The sequence below is a fragment of the Solea senegalensis genome, unplaced genomic scaffold (assembly GCF_019176455.1).
Source record: "Solea senegalensis isolate Sse05_10M unplaced genomic scaffold, IFAPA_SoseM_1 scf7180000017202, whole genome shotgun sequence".
Classification (NCBI taxonomy): domain Eukaryota; kingdom Metazoa; phylum Chordata; class Actinopteri; order Pleuronectiformes; family Soleidae; genus Solea; species Solea senegalensis.
The window spans coordinates 1-18,489 of record NW_025322283.1 but is presented as its reverse complement, the minus strand read 5'-3'; the positions used below and the strand labels follow the sequence as shown (position 1 = coordinate 18,489).

The following is an 18,489-nucleotide window of genomic DNA, read 5'->3' as shown; positions in this document are numbered from 1 at the left end:
CATGGGTAAAATTGAACAGCATTATGTTAGCGACTCATTTACTGTGAAACAAATACGACAGAAGTGCTATTAACACTAAAAAATTAACGGTAAAAGAAGCAATGCCTATATGGGAATGTGAGGTCGCTCCAAGTTCATTCAACAGGAACCTGAAATTATTAGTGAAATTATTATTAGTTGGCACCTCACTAATAAGTCATTTCTGTTAAAGCTCAGCTAGGTGTGGACATAAACAGAGTCACTTTACCCACAGAAGACGGATTTAGCACAGGTCAATGTGTACCTTCAGTTATCAGTGATGACACCGAGCTGTTTTTAAACACACATACACACAAAGAACACATCATCACATTGAGGCTATGAGCCTCTGCGTCATCTCTGAAGTATATAAAGTAAGTAATAAAGTCGTCTGTCTGTCTGTCTGTAAAAAAATGCTGCGTGTTGTTTCAGTGAACTGTACAACCTGGTCGTTGATTGAGTTTGGCTGAGATGGCTGCTTGTCTGTGTTCTCTCTTTACCTCCATCCCCCACTAATTTCAACTTCAGTCACCTCTTATCATCGTCTTTTCTTCTCCACGTTCTCCCCCACAGAAGATCACAGTTTAACTGCACTGCCGGTTTCTGTTGATCTCCACTGCAGACAGCTGAGTTGAACTGTTTGGAGGATTGTTTTTTTCTTCTTGGCATTGTGTGAGCTTGACTTCCGTCCTTATGGAGAAAAATCACAAGCTTGTGTTTATACAACAATCACCCCACACTTTCTCTGCCTTTCTCATTGATTTTTTTCCAAACAGAGCACAGTGACTGAGTATCAGTGCCCCTTTGAACTCTGTCAATTCCTTTTCTGTCTGACCCATTTCCAGTAAAAAAAATATCAACTATCCATGAGGAATAAAACATCGAGGCCAGATGGAACATCCTGAATTACAGATCATCATCTGAAAAATGTCCACATCCTCAGATGCTATAGCACATTTCCAAGGAATCTTTTTGGCACTGACACAGGAGTAGCAAGCATTATGATGTAGATCCAGGTGGAAGTACCACTGCAGACTTCCCATTTTGTCCTTTACTTTGTTGCACTAGAGCAGTTTCTTGTGTCATTGTGGTTCAAAAGGAATAGTTGATGACTTCAGACTGAATGGACATTTTTATCCCTAACTTTTTCAAACTCAACATGACAAAAGAGTCAAAGCGCTCCGCAACAAGTTTAAACTACAGGACTGGGATCCAACCAACCCTCCAAAGACTCCAAATACATCCAGCTACATTTGCTGAAACTACGCCAAACCGCCTGTGCTCCTCCAGCCCAGCACAGACGATTGGGATATTAGAAGATGAGTAACACATTTTATTGCCACAGTTCCTGCTGCTGTTTACATGACATCTGATGCTGCATCCCCATATGGGGTGAGAGCAGGATGCAGCTATAAAGTGGTCTCATATTCCAACCGCTCCTGCACCAGAGCATCGTCTTTGTACTGCAGCCGTGGTGGAGTCAAGGAGGAGTCTATGGCCAGGATTGCCTTTCGTATACCACGGTCAAGGACATGGCGCTCCCAGGCTGGGTAGTGATTCCTACAAAGGTCAATTTTGATGACAGTCTCTTCAAGACGTGGAGCACGAGATGATGGAGTGGATGGCACTGTGGGTCGGACCTGGAACACCGGCATGCAGCCGTCCCGCTCTGAGTACTTGGCTGTGTCGCGCTCCAGAGTTGAGGTTGCACCTCGGTTGGAGCGCAGCGAGTTGGTGGCACCTTCTGACGGCAGCATGGAGAACTGAGCAGTGGGGTCCAGGTCGATTCCTTGGCTGCTTGGTGAGTGTCCAAAGCGTGGCCCATTGGGATGGAAAAAGGCATAGTACATGAGCATGAAAACCACTCCAGTTAGGAAACTGCTGAAGATGACACAGAGTGCTGGCACTGCAAAAGCATCAGTAGGGCGAGGTGAACGGTAGAGGTACCACAGTGTACTCAGAGCGGCATTCTCCACCAAGATCACCAGGTAATAGATGAAAAGCCGACACCTACATAAAGACATGAGAAAAAAAATCTGTTGGATGGTGATGATGGTTTAAGCAAACAATGGTTGATGGTTTTTGCCTCCTATTCTGCTCTTACAGACTCTGGGAACTACAAGTAGGCTAAACCTGTATTTTGGGATCTAAGTGATCTGTTAAAACTAAGTCTTTCAGGTATGAAGGGGCCTGATCATTAAGTGCTTTATACGTGAGGAGGAGGATTTTAAATTGAATTCTAAACTGTACGGGGAACCAGTTAATATCGAGCTGTCAATTAAAGGAAACACAGCTGTAAACAGTTTAGTGGGGATTGGATCTATCTGACAGGTTGAAGGTTTTGGATGATGATACTAATGATGCTCAGGGAGAAACTGTCTGACTGTACACCTGACTGTACTCTTGTGCTAAAAGATGAGTTTGGTCAAAACTGGTCACTTCCATCCATGTCAGCTGTTTGTTTTTTTTGTTATTTAGTATTCTATCACTTGAAGTTGCCTATTAGCATTGGGATTTTTAATATATCCAAACAGATGTTGTGGACAGTAAGATAATTACAATAAAGATATAATAAAATGTTTTACAACATTACTCTGGTCTCATCCTCATTCAGGGTGTTGTGACCTGCTTTCCGTGTCTTGATGACTTGACCACAGTATTATTGTCCAGCCAATCCAAATGGGCTCAAACACTTTAATGTAATTTTAATGGTTGTGGCTACAATTTGTTGAAATAATTACTGTTACGTTGAAATATTACTTACACTAAAATTTAAAATACATTATCTAAATGTTAGTAAAGTAGAATAACCCTTTCTACTATAATAGTTCATGAACCTCAGTGAAAATAGAAGCAGAAAATACCATGTGGATCAATAACCATTAAATGTTGTTGTTAATGTTGATGGTTCTCAGAGGGAAACTCCGTCTAATGGTCACGACCACACAAATGTGACGGCAACAAATTCACTTAACACTCTGCTGCTCCCACAGGAAACACTTGATCAGCTACATCCTGTTCTACGCTGCTCACCTGCTGGTACAATCCTATTTAATCATATCTAACCTCTTCAAAATCAACTTTAAAAAGTTCCCTTACATGGAAAAAAAATGGTGTTATTTGTGTGGTTTTTCATAGTCATTTTAATCATTTGTACCATCTCTTTATGGCCATCTCGCCAACTTTCCTGTGGTTGTGTTTGGTTTTTTTTTCGTCTGGCTAAGCAATTTGTATCATCGTTAAAAAAGGTGAGGAATATGTCAGTCTTAAAAATATTAAGAACCTGCATTAGTGAAGCCTGATTATGAGGCTTATCATATTTCCAGTTCAATGGTACAACCTGATATAAATTATAATGTTAGACTTGGTCTGATCAGACAAATGACTATTCTACAGAATGTTCCAGTGTACCAGTTGGAGGGAATAGTTTTAATAATGTATTTCAGACTTTCTGTCAATAAAATGATACAAACATATTTGGTGCTTGTGATTTGATTGTGCCTTACTTTAACCCCTGACCATCATAGCTCTTGAATGTTTATGTTACCAGGTCAGATGAAATGAAATAAAAAACAACATTCAAGATAATGATCATCCTGATCAAAAAGGGAGTGTCCATAAATGGCAGCAGCTTATACTTTCCTCTCCGAAAGGTCATTACGATTTTTTTTAAATGTATTTTATCCTTGATCTGCACCTAATTTGTACCCATATTTTGTGACTCATGCAGCATTCTCCTTTGGTTTTCTCATTAGAATAGACAATGTTTTTTTTAAACAAATCTGACTTTCAAGTTGACTTGAACACTGAAAGCTCACCTTGTTCTTCCCTCTTTGACATTAAACCAGGAAAAGATGTAGATTATTCCCACCACCATGTCAAACACAATCTCCTCCCACTTGCTGATGCAGAAGTCTGTCTCACAGTGGACAATCCAGAAGGTCATGATGCACCAGTGTAGGACAATGAAGATGCCAAAGTAGAGTTGAAACACAGAGGCGAATAGGGCGAAGGTGATGACCCTGGCTGCGATGGTGAAGAAGTGCCAGCAAAACTGGATGATGACGGCCAGGTAGCTGATGGGTTTCTTGTCGTCCCGGGACTCTCGCAGGGCCTTCTGGTAGGAGGCCAGAGCCCAGGCCAGAGAGATGAGTGAGGCTGCTGCAGTTATACCTGCAACACACACACACGCACACACACACACACACACACACTGATCTGTATTGTTCATGGCATCTAACATGAAGCTCTGTGGAGTTGCTTAAAATGGAAGCAACAGCTAAATCAAAAGACAACTGCTCTTCAATGGCCAGAAGTGTCTGCAGGATGAAATCAAACCACTGGCAGAATCATTACGGTTTACCCAGGCTACTGCTGTTCAGGTGATGATTAAACTGTTCTGTTCAAGATTATCTCCACAGAAACCCATAGTGAGAAGCTCCTGTCCGGTATCCGAGCTCGCCACCATCGGAACCTTTGAGAGAACACAGGTCACTGTCTCCAAGATTATTGTACAGGTTTGTGCAGGCTAGTATCAAGCTGCTGGATAATATTTTTTATGTAACAACTTGGATTTAAAAGTGATGTGCTGCTGACGATCATTAAACATTCCCACAAGCATCTTTTTCAGGTGTTTTAGTTGTGATGGTTAAGGTTGGGGATAGGGAATGTCCTCAGTATGAATGCTGAGTGTGTTTCAGTTACCTTGGACAGCCTGCGGCTTGTGTGTCTGTATGATGATGCACAGCTGTAGCACCAGTTGTGGAGCGCTCTCCAGAAAGGTGGCCAGCAGATGCAGCATGCTCACATCTGCAAACTCGTACACCATCCTCCAGTGGTAACGCCAACGTTCCGTGTCAGCACTCTGACGACTCCGAACACCCAGGTAGATGGTGTGAAGATACCTGGAGAAAAAAAATTTATTTGACGTTCATCACACAGGAGGAAGCTGTACACTCACTTTCTTCTTGCGTTTAATATACTGTAATCTGGGATTAGTCAAGCCACACTACATAAACTGTGAGTTCAGTGTACTGGGTGGTAATGAAGGCATTCTTGTATAGACCTAATTTTTGATAGAAACAGTTGATATAGTTGTGCCATTAAACCACTAGGGGGCCACTTTATATCAGTTATAGGCCACTTCCTCATGTCATCCTCCCACTCTGTAATATTACTCTGATGAGGAACTGGGAACTGACAGATTTGTGAAGGACATGGCTACCGGAAGTGCCACACATTAACAGGAAATCATACCCTTAGTTACTTTTGGATTCAAAAACAAGGTCAATTGGCAGGCACGGAGTGGCCAGTCAGGAGAGTCACAAGAATTACCGCTGGGCTGGTTACTTGTTGGGCTCTGGTCGGAAAACAATCTAAATTTACAACCATAATTTCATATATAAAAGTCCATGTGATGTTTCACATTGTATGGCTTCGGGATGAAAATAAATGGATGGAAGTTTACACCTGAGGGGAGAACACACACACACACACACACCCCTGAAACACCTCTAAATAGAGCTCTGGATGTCACTCAGTTTCTTTGAGCGACCATTTTGAATAGGACAGGAATCTCGTCACACAATAAACCCACGTTAAAGAACCTCATACTCCTTGAAATAAAGATCTCTGTTGTATAACTACATGATCAGTACATTGTCTGTATGCTGAGCCACGTCAAAGAAGATTTTCTGTTACGACAGACAACAAAGTTTTTCTGATTCTGATACTTGAGGGACCGCTCGAATGGTTTGGAGATAAAGTAACAGAGTCAAGGTTGAGATGGTCATGTGCAGAGGAGAGATAGGGATTATACTGGAGAAAGGATGTTGAAGATGGAGCTGGCGGGCAGGAGGAAAAGAGGGAGACCTCAGAGAAGGTTCATGGATGTCGAGGACACAAGGGAGAGGACAAGATTGTTGCAGAAGATCCACTGTGGTGACCCCTAACGGGAGAAGCTGAAAGAAGAAGTGTGACTCAAGTCCAACTCCCAACTGTCCCATCATCATTTTGCAAGGCACTAATCAGGTCTGAAACCCAAACCTCCCTGATGTCTGCACCATGTGTGATAAGTGCTATTCAGAGGTGCTGAAGAAATGTGCAAACATGATTCACAGTGTAAAGCTCTATATAAAGAAAGTGTGTTTCCATCATAAGAAAAAGAAAAAAAACAGAATCAAACTAGATTAAAGAATCTAAATAATAGCTTAATATCTTTGCTGTTTGAGAGCAGCGCAATTTAAAAAACAAATAATGGATTTTGATGCCGATTTCCAGGTATGTTCTATGGGAAGAAATTATTGGATTTTATTGGTCATCCAGACATGGATCCAGATTAAGGACAGTTTTATTTTTGCAGGATTCTGATTTTCTGGTATTGTTTAAAGCACCAGGGATGTCATGATGCCACTTTTTTCATGTGTGAACAAAGTGGAGCTCCAGGGAGACTATGGGTTGCATGGGCAGGGCATGAGCCTGGATGGAGCCCAGTGGGGTTGTGTACAATGTGTGCACAGTGAAGCATGTGATATATAGAATCTTTGGATTGTATTGGACTTTTTTATCCGTCAGATATCCGATCCAGTGACTTTGACCAGGACCGATACTGATACTGAGTATCATACGTCATGTGTATAAAACACATGAAACATTGTTGTTTCTGTGTCATCTGTGAAAGGGTTCACAGAAAAAAAAAAAAACTGTGTTTTTTTATCAACATGTAATATAATTATGAACAAATGTGATTCTTATGCTTCCAAAGTGATATAGTTGTATAAAATATAACAAGCATTATCTGTTATTTGTAACATTCATTTATTCTTTACTATATTTACTGTAAAAAAAATAGCTGATAGATAAATGTTTTTGTTATTTGAGATACAGTTGGACATGTGTTTGTGTTTTCTGAGATGGTTTTACACAAACATGGTAATAGATCCTAAAGATTTATTATTACATTTATGAATATTAGGCCAAAAGGACAAAACAAAATACACAAATGTTTGTATACGGTGAATTGTAGAGTATGATTTACTGTACATTTAAAAACAAACAGATTAGATGGACAGCACCTCAAATACAAAAACATCAGCGCAACAATAGTGATCAAAGCCTCAACTCCCAATAAGAAAGATGATATAACAGAAGAAGCTGTGAATTTGTAATATGGTCCACCTGGTGAGGAGAAAGTGTCATGTGAATGATAGAAACCAAAGATGCGCATTAAAAAAAAGTCTCACATAGTTGATTTTTATATTTATTTTAACTTAAATTGTAATTGACTATCCCTATGTAACAAATGTAGCAAATGTAACAACCACGTTTGAGGTTGATGAGGGTTGTCCTTTGTTCTTTTTGCTATCCTCAATCGAGCCAATGGTAAAGTATAAGGAACTAGTGCATCATGCTACCATATTAGCTTAAGAAGCCCTCTTAGGGGCCATCCTCAAGGTTCTTTCATTGTGTTGCTGTTTCTGTTATTTTAATATCATGTGTACAACCAAATAAAGTGCTTGTTTTACAGCCCATGGTTCTGGTTCTGCTCACATTGCTCGCTTTTCAGGGCCTCATGTGATGGACAGCAAAGTATCAGATACAAACAACATCATCCGAGCTCCAGTGCATAGGAGGAAGACTAAGCTCATTCCAGAGAAGCTGTCCAGGGTGCTGTCCCTGCAGTGACACCTGCTTTTTGATGCGCATGTGTCAATCAGCTGCACTTTGGTCATCTAGTCTCTTCTGTAGTTAAATTTACTTAAATTTTTCATACTCATGTGGCAGCAAATGTAAAGATAATCATATTTGTTGGGCAAAATAAATAAACATTAAAAAATAATAATTGTAGAGGGCACACAAGGGCAGTCTGAGTTGAGGCTACCTCGGAATTGTATTCGGCCAGTAGAAACCCAGTATATCGATACTGAGGGTATCAACACATCCCCACTCTCTGCACCTTTAATTCAAGAAGATGTGAAGGGAAGTCACTCCTGTTAAGCTTCAGCAGCTGGAGAGAAGTGAACTGAACACAAAATCATGGCTACATTTGTCAGAGGGTAACATGTTAAAGATGGCAGCTGGTAGACATGCTGAAGGAGCGGGCACACACACACACACACCAAGGCCTACCTCCAGATCTGGCCCAGCTGGAGGATGTGGATGACGGACTGGCCGAACCATACGCAGAAGGAGTAGTACGCTGAGCGGTTCTTGCTCCTGCAGCCCAAGGCCATGCTCGCGGTGCTGTTGCTCGTGTTGTTCTTGCTGGCCGTGGACGCTTGTCTCTGCGGCATGGCCGGCTGCTGTGGGGCGGTGATGTCTCCGTGTGAGGCGGAGCCGCTCAGCAGCTTGTTCCCGTCCATGAGCGCGCAGTCCGCGGCGGCCGACTCGGCGCTGTCCTCGGTGCTGAAGTCGTGAACGAACCATCTGAAGCTGAAGAGCTGGACGGAGAAGGAGCCTAGCACCACGAAGAACAGCGTCAGGCCGAACCACCAGTAATCTCGTTGGAGGTAGTAATCCACCGACAGCCACACGTCGGTGCCCACATCGGCCACATACACGGTCACAGCGGCTAAGATCCACAGACTGTCCCACACCGTATACTTCTGATGCTCCCTGCTCAGGCGGAGGCACGTCGAGTTCCTGCTTCCGCCGCCGCCGCCACCGCCGCAGCACCGCGATTCCCCGTTAGCGAAGTCTCCCTCCCCGGTTCCCGCAGAGTCGGGCTGTCCGCCCGAGTGGAGCCCCTGCGCCGATCCGGAATGCTCCGAGTTCTGCAGCGGGGTGAAGGCCACGTCACTCTTCTTCATCTTCAGAACCCCGTCCGATTTAGCCGCCATTATTGGAAGCTTGCAATATTAGTGTGATATTATTTCCCCCTCGGTTCCTCCCCTCCTGTCTCCTTCCTTCCTGTCTTCCTCCGTCGACACCCTTCTCCTGCGTGTGTGCGCTGCTGCTCCTCCTCTCTGGGAAGGACCAGCTCTTCTACACTCTACACTATTTCCTGCATATAATACACTACACATACAGAAGGGAAGAAGGACCGGTGCTCTGATGTTCTGGTTCCGATATTCCAGTCCATGTCACGTCTTTCCTGGACTTGTTCATCTAAGGATCCGATCAGGGGATTCCGTTTCCTCCAGACTACACCTGCAGTCTGTCCCTCCATGTCCTCCAAGTGTCCTGATCTGATGGTGCTGAACCTGATGCTGGTGCTGGTGCTGGTGCTGATGCTGGTGCTGATGCTGATGCTGGTGCTGATGTTGGTGCTGGGGGTGAAGATGAAAAAAAAGAGCCAAGAAGAAAGTGGAAGGCTGCAGCCATCTGTCTCTTCCATGGCACAGACTGAAAAGTATGACATCATCCCCCAACATAACCCACACACACACACACACACACACACACACACACGCTGTTTGCCCATCTTTTGAGCTTTGTCTGTCTGTCTGCTGTCTGTCTGTCACAGCACAGATTAAAGCCTTGTTCCCCTTTTCATCCCCTGCTGACAAAGTGCACGTGCACACCTCAGTTTGCAGGTGAGTAATGTGAGTAAATGATCTGAGGCAATCACGGCCTTTCAGCACCATGGACAGATCCTCGGCACTAAATCACTTTACAGTCACACACAATATTTACAAGCAAATAAAATACTTATTATTTTATTTAAATATTGTTAAATATTGTATAGTAAGCATTATTTATTATCTATAATAATTTACTGTAAATATACACACTGGCAGGTTCTTTCTGGAAAAAAATAATAGATTCACAACAGAACCAAATGTGTGAATGCAGCGAGCAGAGTGCGACAAATCAAAGCACTTAAGTTTTGTATGTTGCGTTAAAGCTTATCAGCTTCTTTAATTTTATATCGTCACACTTTGTTATATAGCACAAAACAAAATCCATACAATATCCTCTACACTATATGTCAAATCCTCTACACTATGTACTGATTAAATTAACTTAAATAAACTTATTAGTGCCTGCAGCGCAAGTATCTCTTGTTATTCTTGAGTCGTGTAGTGGTCTGCGGGTCTGCAGCTGGACCTACTTGAGTTACACTTCACTGCTGTCGTCTCACGTCCGTCCGCTTCCACACAGCTGCACAGCTGGAGTCGGAGACTAGGTTTTTGGGGTTTCTTCTCGCACGAAAATTCACTTTAAATGTTGTAAACTCCTCCGACAATATTGATAAAACCCCACACCTATATCAAAACATAAGGTTTGATCAGGAATGGCGTGCAAAACACTTTAAGTGTTTCGAGCAACCGTTGGTGACAAAAATGGCAAAAACTGCAAATAATTTCAACATACACATGAATGGAAGACATTTTCACATTTTAAAATGCAGGCGTTAGCAACTGATGTTTGGAAGGCGGAGGGGGGGAATAGGGAGGGAGAGGGGTTTATGAGTCTCTCTCTCTCTCTCTCTACCCTTAAAACATGGTGTTTTAAACTTTGATTCCACCAAAATACCACTTTGTCTACCTCATGTTTTAAACATTCAATCCTCGTTTTCAGACTTTGTAAAGCAGTCACAAAAATGTCATAGTTTAGTATGTCATCCAAAGTTTGACAAAAATGTAAAAAATGTATGTCGTCCAAAATTTGACAAAATTGTCATAGTTTAGTATATCGTCCAAAATGAGAAAAAAATGTCATAGTTTATTATGTTGTCCAAAGTTTGACAAAAATGTCAAAAATGTATGTCGTCCAAAATTTGACAAAATTGTCATAGTTTGTTAAGAATATTGTCCAAAATGCCATAGTTTAGGACATCGTCAACAATTAGAAAAAGATGTCTTGGTTTAGTACGTTGTCCAAAATGTCACCAAAGTGTCATAGTTTAGTAAGTCGTGCAAAAAGTCACCATAATGTCATAATTTAGTATATCGTCCAAAAAGTCACCATAATGTCATAATTTAGTATATTGTCAAAAAAGCACCAAAAATGTCATAATTTAGTATATCGTCCAAAATGTGACAAAAATGTCATCCAAAAAGTCAACAAAATGTCATCCAAAAAGTCAACAAAATGTCATAGTTTAGTATGTCAACCAAAAATCACCAAAAATGTCATAATTTAGTTTATCACCCAAAAGTCAACAAAAATTTAATTATTAAGAATATTGTCCAAAATTTGACAAAAATGTCATGATTTGGTATATCATCCAAAAAGTCACCATAATGTCATAATTTAGTATATTGTCAAAAAGGCACCAAAAATGTCATAATTTAGTATATCGTCCAAAATGTGACAAACATGTCATAATTTAGTATATCGTCCAAAATGTGACAAACATGTCATAATTTAGTATGTTGTCAAAAATGTGACAAAAATGTAATCAAAAAGTAACCAAAATGTCACAGTTTAGCAAGTAGTCCAAAATGTGACGAAAATGTCATAGTTTAGTATGTCGTCCTAAAACTCACCAAAATGTCATTGTTTAGTGTGTCGTCCAAAATTTGACAAAAATGTCATAATTTAGAATATTGTCCAAAAAGTCACTAATAATGTCATAATTTAGTGTATCGTCCAAAATGTGACAAAAATGTCATAGTTTAGTATGTCATCCAAAATTTGAGAAAAATGTCATAGTTTATAGTATGTCGGCAAAAATGTGACAAAAATGTCATAGTTTAGTGTGTTATCCAAATTTGACAAAAATGTCATAGTTTATAGTATGTCGACCGGAATAAGACAAAAATGTCATAATTTAGTATTTTGTCCAAAAAGTCCTGAAAATGTCTTAATTCAATTTTGTCCAAAATGTGACAAAATGTCATAGTTTATTATGTCGTCCTAAAACTCACCAAAATGTCATAGTTTACTATGTCATCCAAAAAGTCACCAAAATGTCATAGTTTAGTATGTCGTCCAAAATTTGACAAAAATGTCATAATTAGGGTTCGAGCAACAAGGTTGCAAGTCCTGAAAATGTCTTAAGCAACAAAATGTTGTCATAGTGTCGTGTCACTAGAACCCATAGTTTAGTACAAAAGATGTCATAATTAGGGTTCGAGCAACAAGGTTGCAAGAACCCTCTTGAAACTGGAAGGATTATTAGGGTTCGAGCAACTTGGTTGCGCAAGAACCCTATTATAATCGCTAAGATTATTAGGGTTCGAGCAACAAGGTTGCAAGAACCCTATTGAAACTGTGAAGATTATTCTTATTAGGGTTCGAGCAACTTGGTTGCAAGAACCCTATTGTAATCGTAAGAGTTATTAGGGTTCGAGCAACTTGGTTGCAAGAACCCTATTGAAACTGTGAAGATTATTCTTATTATTAGGGTTCGAGCAACAATGTTGCGCAAGAACCCTATTGTAATCGTAAGAGTTATTAGGGTTCGAGCAACTTGGTTGCAAGAACCCTATTGTAAGAGTTATTAGGGTTCGAGCAACTTGGTTGCAAGAACCCTATTGAAACTGTAAAGATTATTCTTCTTCTTCTTCTTCTTCCTCTTCACCAAAGTAAATCGCGTTTTAGAGAACCTGAACATGCCCCAAAACTCACCAATTTTTGCAAGCGCATCAGACCTGGTGTAAATTTACGTTTATTACTGTTTCGGGGAATGTGCGTTAAAAAATGAAAGTGGGCGGGGCAAATAACTGCTCCACCCCCTAAAACTTGTGGGCCTGAGGAGCACGTTTAATGTACATGCACGAAACTTGGTACACGCGTTCCTTAGGTCGGGACGGTCAAAAAAGTCAGCGTAGCCTATGCTCTAAAACGAACAGGAAAGTCGCCATCTTGGATTGAAAATTCATTTTTTGCCGATTTTGGCCATATCGCACCATCGGTATTTGAACGAACTTGTCCTAGAGCTTACATGGGATCACGTTCAAACTTGGTGAGGTCACTTTGGACAAGTTGAGGATCTAAAGTTGCTAAAAACTTTTTAATAAGTATCATGGTGTACGAGAAAGGGGCCGGCAAAGTTGGTGAAAATTTTTATTTTTCGCCACAGGCAACAAAACTCTTATAACTTTGCGATAGAAGGTCACTTCCCAACCAAATTACCTAGGGTTGATGATGGACCATTGCTGAAGAAGTCTGTGGAAAAACTGTACATTTTTAGCACAGCGCCTCCTTGTGGTAACAGAAAATACAACAAATACACAATTTCGGTAATAACTTTTACATATTTAATCGTATCAAACTCAAAATTTGTGACAACATTTAAAACACATGAAAGATGATGCGTGCTTATTATGATAACAAATGGTTCAACGGTGTTGCCATAGCAACACTGCAAAGTCAGATATTTGTGACAAAAAAACAAACTGCTACAACTTTGCGAAACTGAGTCTAATCTGAACCAAACTTGCTAGGATTGATGATAGTCCTGCCCCGAAGACACCTATATGAAAATATTCACTTACAAAAACAGCGCCCCCTTGTGACAGCAGCCACTATGACACCTGATATTTGAATGAACTTGTCCTAGAGTTTTTGTGCGATCACCTTGAAAATTAGTGAGGTCACTGTGAACAAGTTGCCGAGCATAATTACTGAAAGCTTTTTAAAATGTCGCTCGGTGAACGAGATAGGGGGCGCCAAAGTTGGTGTTCATTCATATTTTTCACAACAAAAGGCAAAACTCTTACAACCCGTAAAACTTGTCCTCCTGAGGAGCACGTTGAATGTACATGCACGAAACTTGGTACTCACGCGTTCGTTAGGTCCAGACGGTCAAAAAAGTCAGCGTAGCCGAACCTCTAAAACGAACAGGAAAGCCGCCATTTTGGATTGAAAGTACATTTTTTGCAGATTTTGGCCATTTCGCACCAATGGTATGTGAACGCACTTGTCATAGAGCTTTAAAGGGATCACCTTCAATCTGGGTGAGGTCACTGTGAATAAGTTGAGGATCTAAAGTTATTAAAAGTTTTTTAAAATGTCACATGGTTTTTGAGATAGGGGGCGCCAAAGTTGGCGTTCATTCATATTTTTCACAACAAAAGGCGAAACTCTTACAACCCGTAAAACTTGTCCTCCTGAGGAGCACGTTTAATGTACATGCACTAAACTTGGTACTTACGCGTTCCTTAGGTCAGGACGGTCAAAAAATTCAAAGCAGCCTATGCTCTAAAATGAACGGGAAAGCCGCCATCTTGGATTGAAAGTACATTTTTTGCAGATTTTGGCCATTTCGCACCAATGGTATGTGAACGCACTTGTCATAGAGCTTTCATGGGATCACCTTGAAACTTTGTGAGGTCACTGTGAACAAGTTGAGGATCCAAAGGTATCAAAATCTTTTCATTAAGTATCACGGCGAACAAGAAGAAGGTCAGGAAAGTTGGCGAAAATCACGATTCCTCGCAACACACAACAATCTCTTATAACTTTGCCATGGAAGGTCAGATATTAACCAAACAAGTGACAATCGATGATGGGCCCTTGCTAAAGATGTCTATGCAAAAACTGTAAATTTTGAAAACATCGCCTCCTGGTGGTGGCAAACACTAGGAAGTCTGGTATTTCGCAACACACAACAAACTCTTATAACTTTGCGATTGAAGGTCAGATCTTAACCAAACTTGTGATGATCAATGATGGGCTTTTGCTGAAGATGCCTATGCAAAAACTGTAAATTTTGGAAACAGCGCCACCTGGTGGTAACAGAAAGTACAAGTTCACAATTTCCCTTATAACTTTAACAAATTTCCTTGTATCAAACTCAAAATTTGGGAAAACATTCAAAACACATGGTAGATGATGCGTGCCTAATATGATAACAAATTGTTCAACAGTGTTGCCATGACAAAACTGCAAAGTCAGATATTTGCGACAAAAAACAAACAGCTACCACTTTGCGAATACTATTCCAATCTGAATCAAACTTGCTAGGATTGATGATATTTAATTCCTGAAGATGCCTATATGAAAATATTCACTTTCAAAAACAGTGCCCCCTGTTGACGGCAGACAATATGACGTCTGGTATTTCGCTACAACAACAAACTCTTATAACTTTGCGATGGAAGGTCAGATCTTAACCAAACTTGTGACGATCGATGATGGGATCTTGCTGAAGATGCTTATGCAAAAACTGTACATTTTGAAAACAGCGCCTTCTGGTGGTAACAGAAAATACAATTTCACAATTTCCCTTATAACTTTAACAAATTTCATTGTATCATACTCAAAATGAATGAAAACATGTAAAACACATGGTAGATGATGCTTGCTGAATATGATAACAAATCGTTAAATGGTGTTGCCTGGCAAAAATGCAAAGGATTCCCTCAACTGAGTGGTTTGTTCATGCAGTAACCATTGTTCGCCACATGATGGAGGCATTTGCCTACAAATCTATCAAATCTAACATTTACAGTTTCTCATGCTGCTCTAATTGGGATTGTTGTATCCACTTGAAACTTCATACGTGAGACCTCAGACCCGTCCGGAACATGTCTGTAAAGCAGTAATGCCAAAGTCAAATACACGGGGGGCCAAAATAAAAAAAATGGTACAGGTGGAGGATTAAATATTTATTAAAACTTGCAATTACTGCACATATTGAACCAATACCAATACCACAGCCTATATTGCACTCAATCATTAAATTAAATTAAATTAAATTAAATTAAATTAAATTAAATTAAATTAAATTAAATTAAGCAAAATATAAATAAAATCAGTTGCAATATTTTCTCAAGGCTCTTTCAGTAACAAATTGAAAACGTTTTTCCGTCTTCTTTTTAACAGGTAAACAGCAAAATGTTATTTTCCTTCAAAGCTCAATGGCAAGATAAATGCAAAAATGAAACAGCATGTTACAAAACAAATCAGTGTGCTGCTCTGATCCTCACCAATGTCTGTCTTTTATAATAAAATTAGAAGTTAGTGCAAACTTGAAAAGTGCAAAACAGTTGCATGTTTCATAGTGCCTTCTTAAGTTATATTCTTTCATAACGACACACTGTCTCCACACACAAGACACACAGGCTTTCCTTTTACTTCGGTGAACATTATTCTGCCTCCCACCTGTCTTGAAAACCCTGTTTTCACCGTCTACTTTTCTATTTGTCTATTTGGGGGAGAGGGAGATGAAAAATGACAGCAATGTTTAGTTTTCCACTGTGACTGTGATGCTGTTCATGAAGGATGACACGGGATCGCACTCACAGTGCATCTTGGGATGTGTAGTATTATGGTGCTGAGGGCACATAATAGTGCAAGCCGGTTTTAATAGTAATTAAAAATCATCCCGTGGGCCAGACATAACTCATTCACGGGCCTTGATTCTGACATATGTGCTGTAAAGGATAACCTCCCTACAGGAAGTAGAACTCCCGAAACAGGAAGTCAAGTCTAACATTTTCCAATCTTCACAAAACTTGATATGTGAGTCAAAGGAACGTCCCTGAACACGTTTACGGACACACCTTTCACCAAACAGGAAGTCGGCCATTTTAAACAGGAAGTGCCATCTAACTTAGCACATGGACGCTGAAAATAGTCTAAGCTGAAAATTACTACTGCCGCAAGCGGTGAATGAACGGAAGATGAGCTAGACGTCTCGCACGGCGAGGTGGGCGCAGGGAGACCCGCGAGCCGTCAAGCTCGAACCCGTTGATTACCGCTTGCGGTACTAGTTCTTATTATTAGGGTTCGAGCAACAAGGTTGCAAGAACCCTATTGAAACTGTGAAGATTATTCTTATTATTATTATTAGGGTTCGAGCAACTTGGTTGCAAGAACCCTATTGAAACTGCGAAGATTATTAGGGTTCGAGCAACTTGGTTGCAAGAACCCTATTGAAACTGTGAAGATTATTCTTATTATTATTATTATTATTCCTCTAAATGAATCGCCTTTTTGAGGCCTTTCCCATACACGAAAACTCACCAATTTTTGCGAGGGCATCAAACCTGGTGTAAATTTACGTCTGATAGTAGTTCGGGGACACTGCGTTCAAAATTGAAAGTGGGCGGGGCTTACGAAAATGAAAAACAGCTTTCATCAGGCCGATTTTTCTCGTGTTTCACGTACATGCACGAAAATTGGTACACGTGTTAAGCATGTCAGGACGGTCCAAAAAGTCCGTGCTAGCGCCGCTGTAAGTCCTACAGGAAGGCCGCCATCTTGGGTTGAACAGCCATTTTTGGCCTATTTTGGCCATTTTGCAGCAATGGTATGTGAACGAACTTGTCCTAGAGCTTACATGGGATCCTGTTCAAACTTGGTGAGGTCACTGTGGACAAGTTGGGGATCTAACGATGCTTATGGTTAGTTGAAATGTCGCATGGTGTACGAGAAAAGGGCCGGCAAAGTTGGCGAAAATTTGTAATTTCTCGCTACACGCAACGAAACTCTTATAACTTTGTGATGGAAGGTCCGATCGTAACCAAACTTGTGGCGATCGATGATGGGCCCTTGCTGAAGATGGCTATGCAAAAACTGTCAAGTTTGTAAACATCGCCTCCTGGTGGTGGCAGAAAATCTAAAAAAAAAAGTTACTTTTACAATTTCGGGAATAACTTTTACAGAGATTATCGTATCAAACTCAAAATTGGTAAAAATCACCCTAAACACAAGGTAGACTATGCGTGCTCAATATGATGGCGTAGAGTTACATGATGTTGCCATGGTAATGATGCAAAGTCGGATTTTTGCGACAAAAAAACAAACTGCTACAACTTCGCGAATCCTAGTCCAATCTGAACCAAACTTGCTAGGATTGATGATAGTCCGGCCCTGAAGACGTCTATATGATAATATTCACTTTCAAAAACAGCACCCCCTGGTGACGGAGACAATATGACCTCTGGTATTTGAATGAATTAATCCTAGAGTTCTTGTGCGATCACCTTTAAACTTGGTCAGGTCACTGTGAACCAGTTGAGGAACTTAAGTTATCAAAAGTTTTTTTAAATGTCTCATGGTGTACGAGATAGGGGGCGCCAAAGTGGGTGTAAATTCCTATTTTTCACAACAAAAAGCGAAACTCTTATAACTTTGCGATGGAAGATCCAATCCCAACCAAACTTCCTATGTTTGATAATGGGTAGTTGCTGAAGGCCACTATATTTCCGAAAACAATACATTTTGAAAACAGCGCCTCCTGGTGGTGGTAGAAAATGGTTGTGGTAGAAAATACTAAAAAAAAAAAACTGTTACAACTTTGCCAATCCTGGTCCAATCTGAACCAAACTTGCTAGGATTGTTGATAGTCTGGCCCTGAACAAACCTATGTGAAAATATTTCAAGTCAAAATCAGCGCCCCCTGGTGAAAGTGGACGGGCCAAAAACCTGCTCCACCCCCTAAAACTTGTGGGTCTGAGGAGCACGTTTAATGTACATGCACGAAACTTGGTACACGTGTTCCTTAGGTCGGGCCGGTCAAAAAAGTCAGCGTAGCCTATGCTCTAAAACGAACAGGAAAGCCGCCATCTTGGATTGAAAGTAAATGCTTTGCTGATTTTAGCCATTTCGCACCAATGATATTTGAACAGATTT

At 40.6% G+C, this 18,489-nt stretch overlaps 1 protein-coding gene across 1 annotated transcript; it reads right to left on the bottom strand.

Moving 5' to 3' along the window:
* Positions 1-383: 383 nt before the first annotated feature.
* On the bottom strand, positions 384-9,248 carry xkr4 (XK related 4). Its single transcript, XM_044018449.1, has 4 exons — positions 8,146-9,248; positions 4,723-4,922; positions 3,837-4,191; positions 384-2,028 (listed from the first exon to the last, which is right to left on the bottom strand). The coding sequence occupies exons 1-4, from the start codon at positions 8,853-8,855 to the stop codon at positions 1,428-1,430; spliced, it is 1,866 nt and encodes a 621-aa protein (XP_043874384.1). The 5' UTR covers positions 8,856-9,248; the 3' UTR covers positions 384-1,427.
* Positions 9,249-18,489: the final 9,241 nt, after the last annotated feature.

What these genes read in the sequence shown, in the direction of transcription:
- xkr4 (XM_044018449.1), bottom strand. Translation starts at nt 8,855, where the DNA reads ATGGCGGCTAAATCGGACGGGGTTCTGAAGATGAAGAAGAGTGACGTG. An exon ending in CAAGCCGCAGGCTGTCCAAG is followed by an intron (nt 4,192 to 4,722) that starts GTAACTGAAACA and finishes TGTGTGTTGCAG; the next exon opens with GTATAACTGCAGCAGCCTCA. An exon ending in GTCAAAGAGGGAAGAACAAG is followed by an intron (nt 2,029 to 3,836) that starts GTGAGCTTTCAG and finishes GTCTTTATGTAG; the next exon opens with GTGTCGGCTTTTCATCTATT.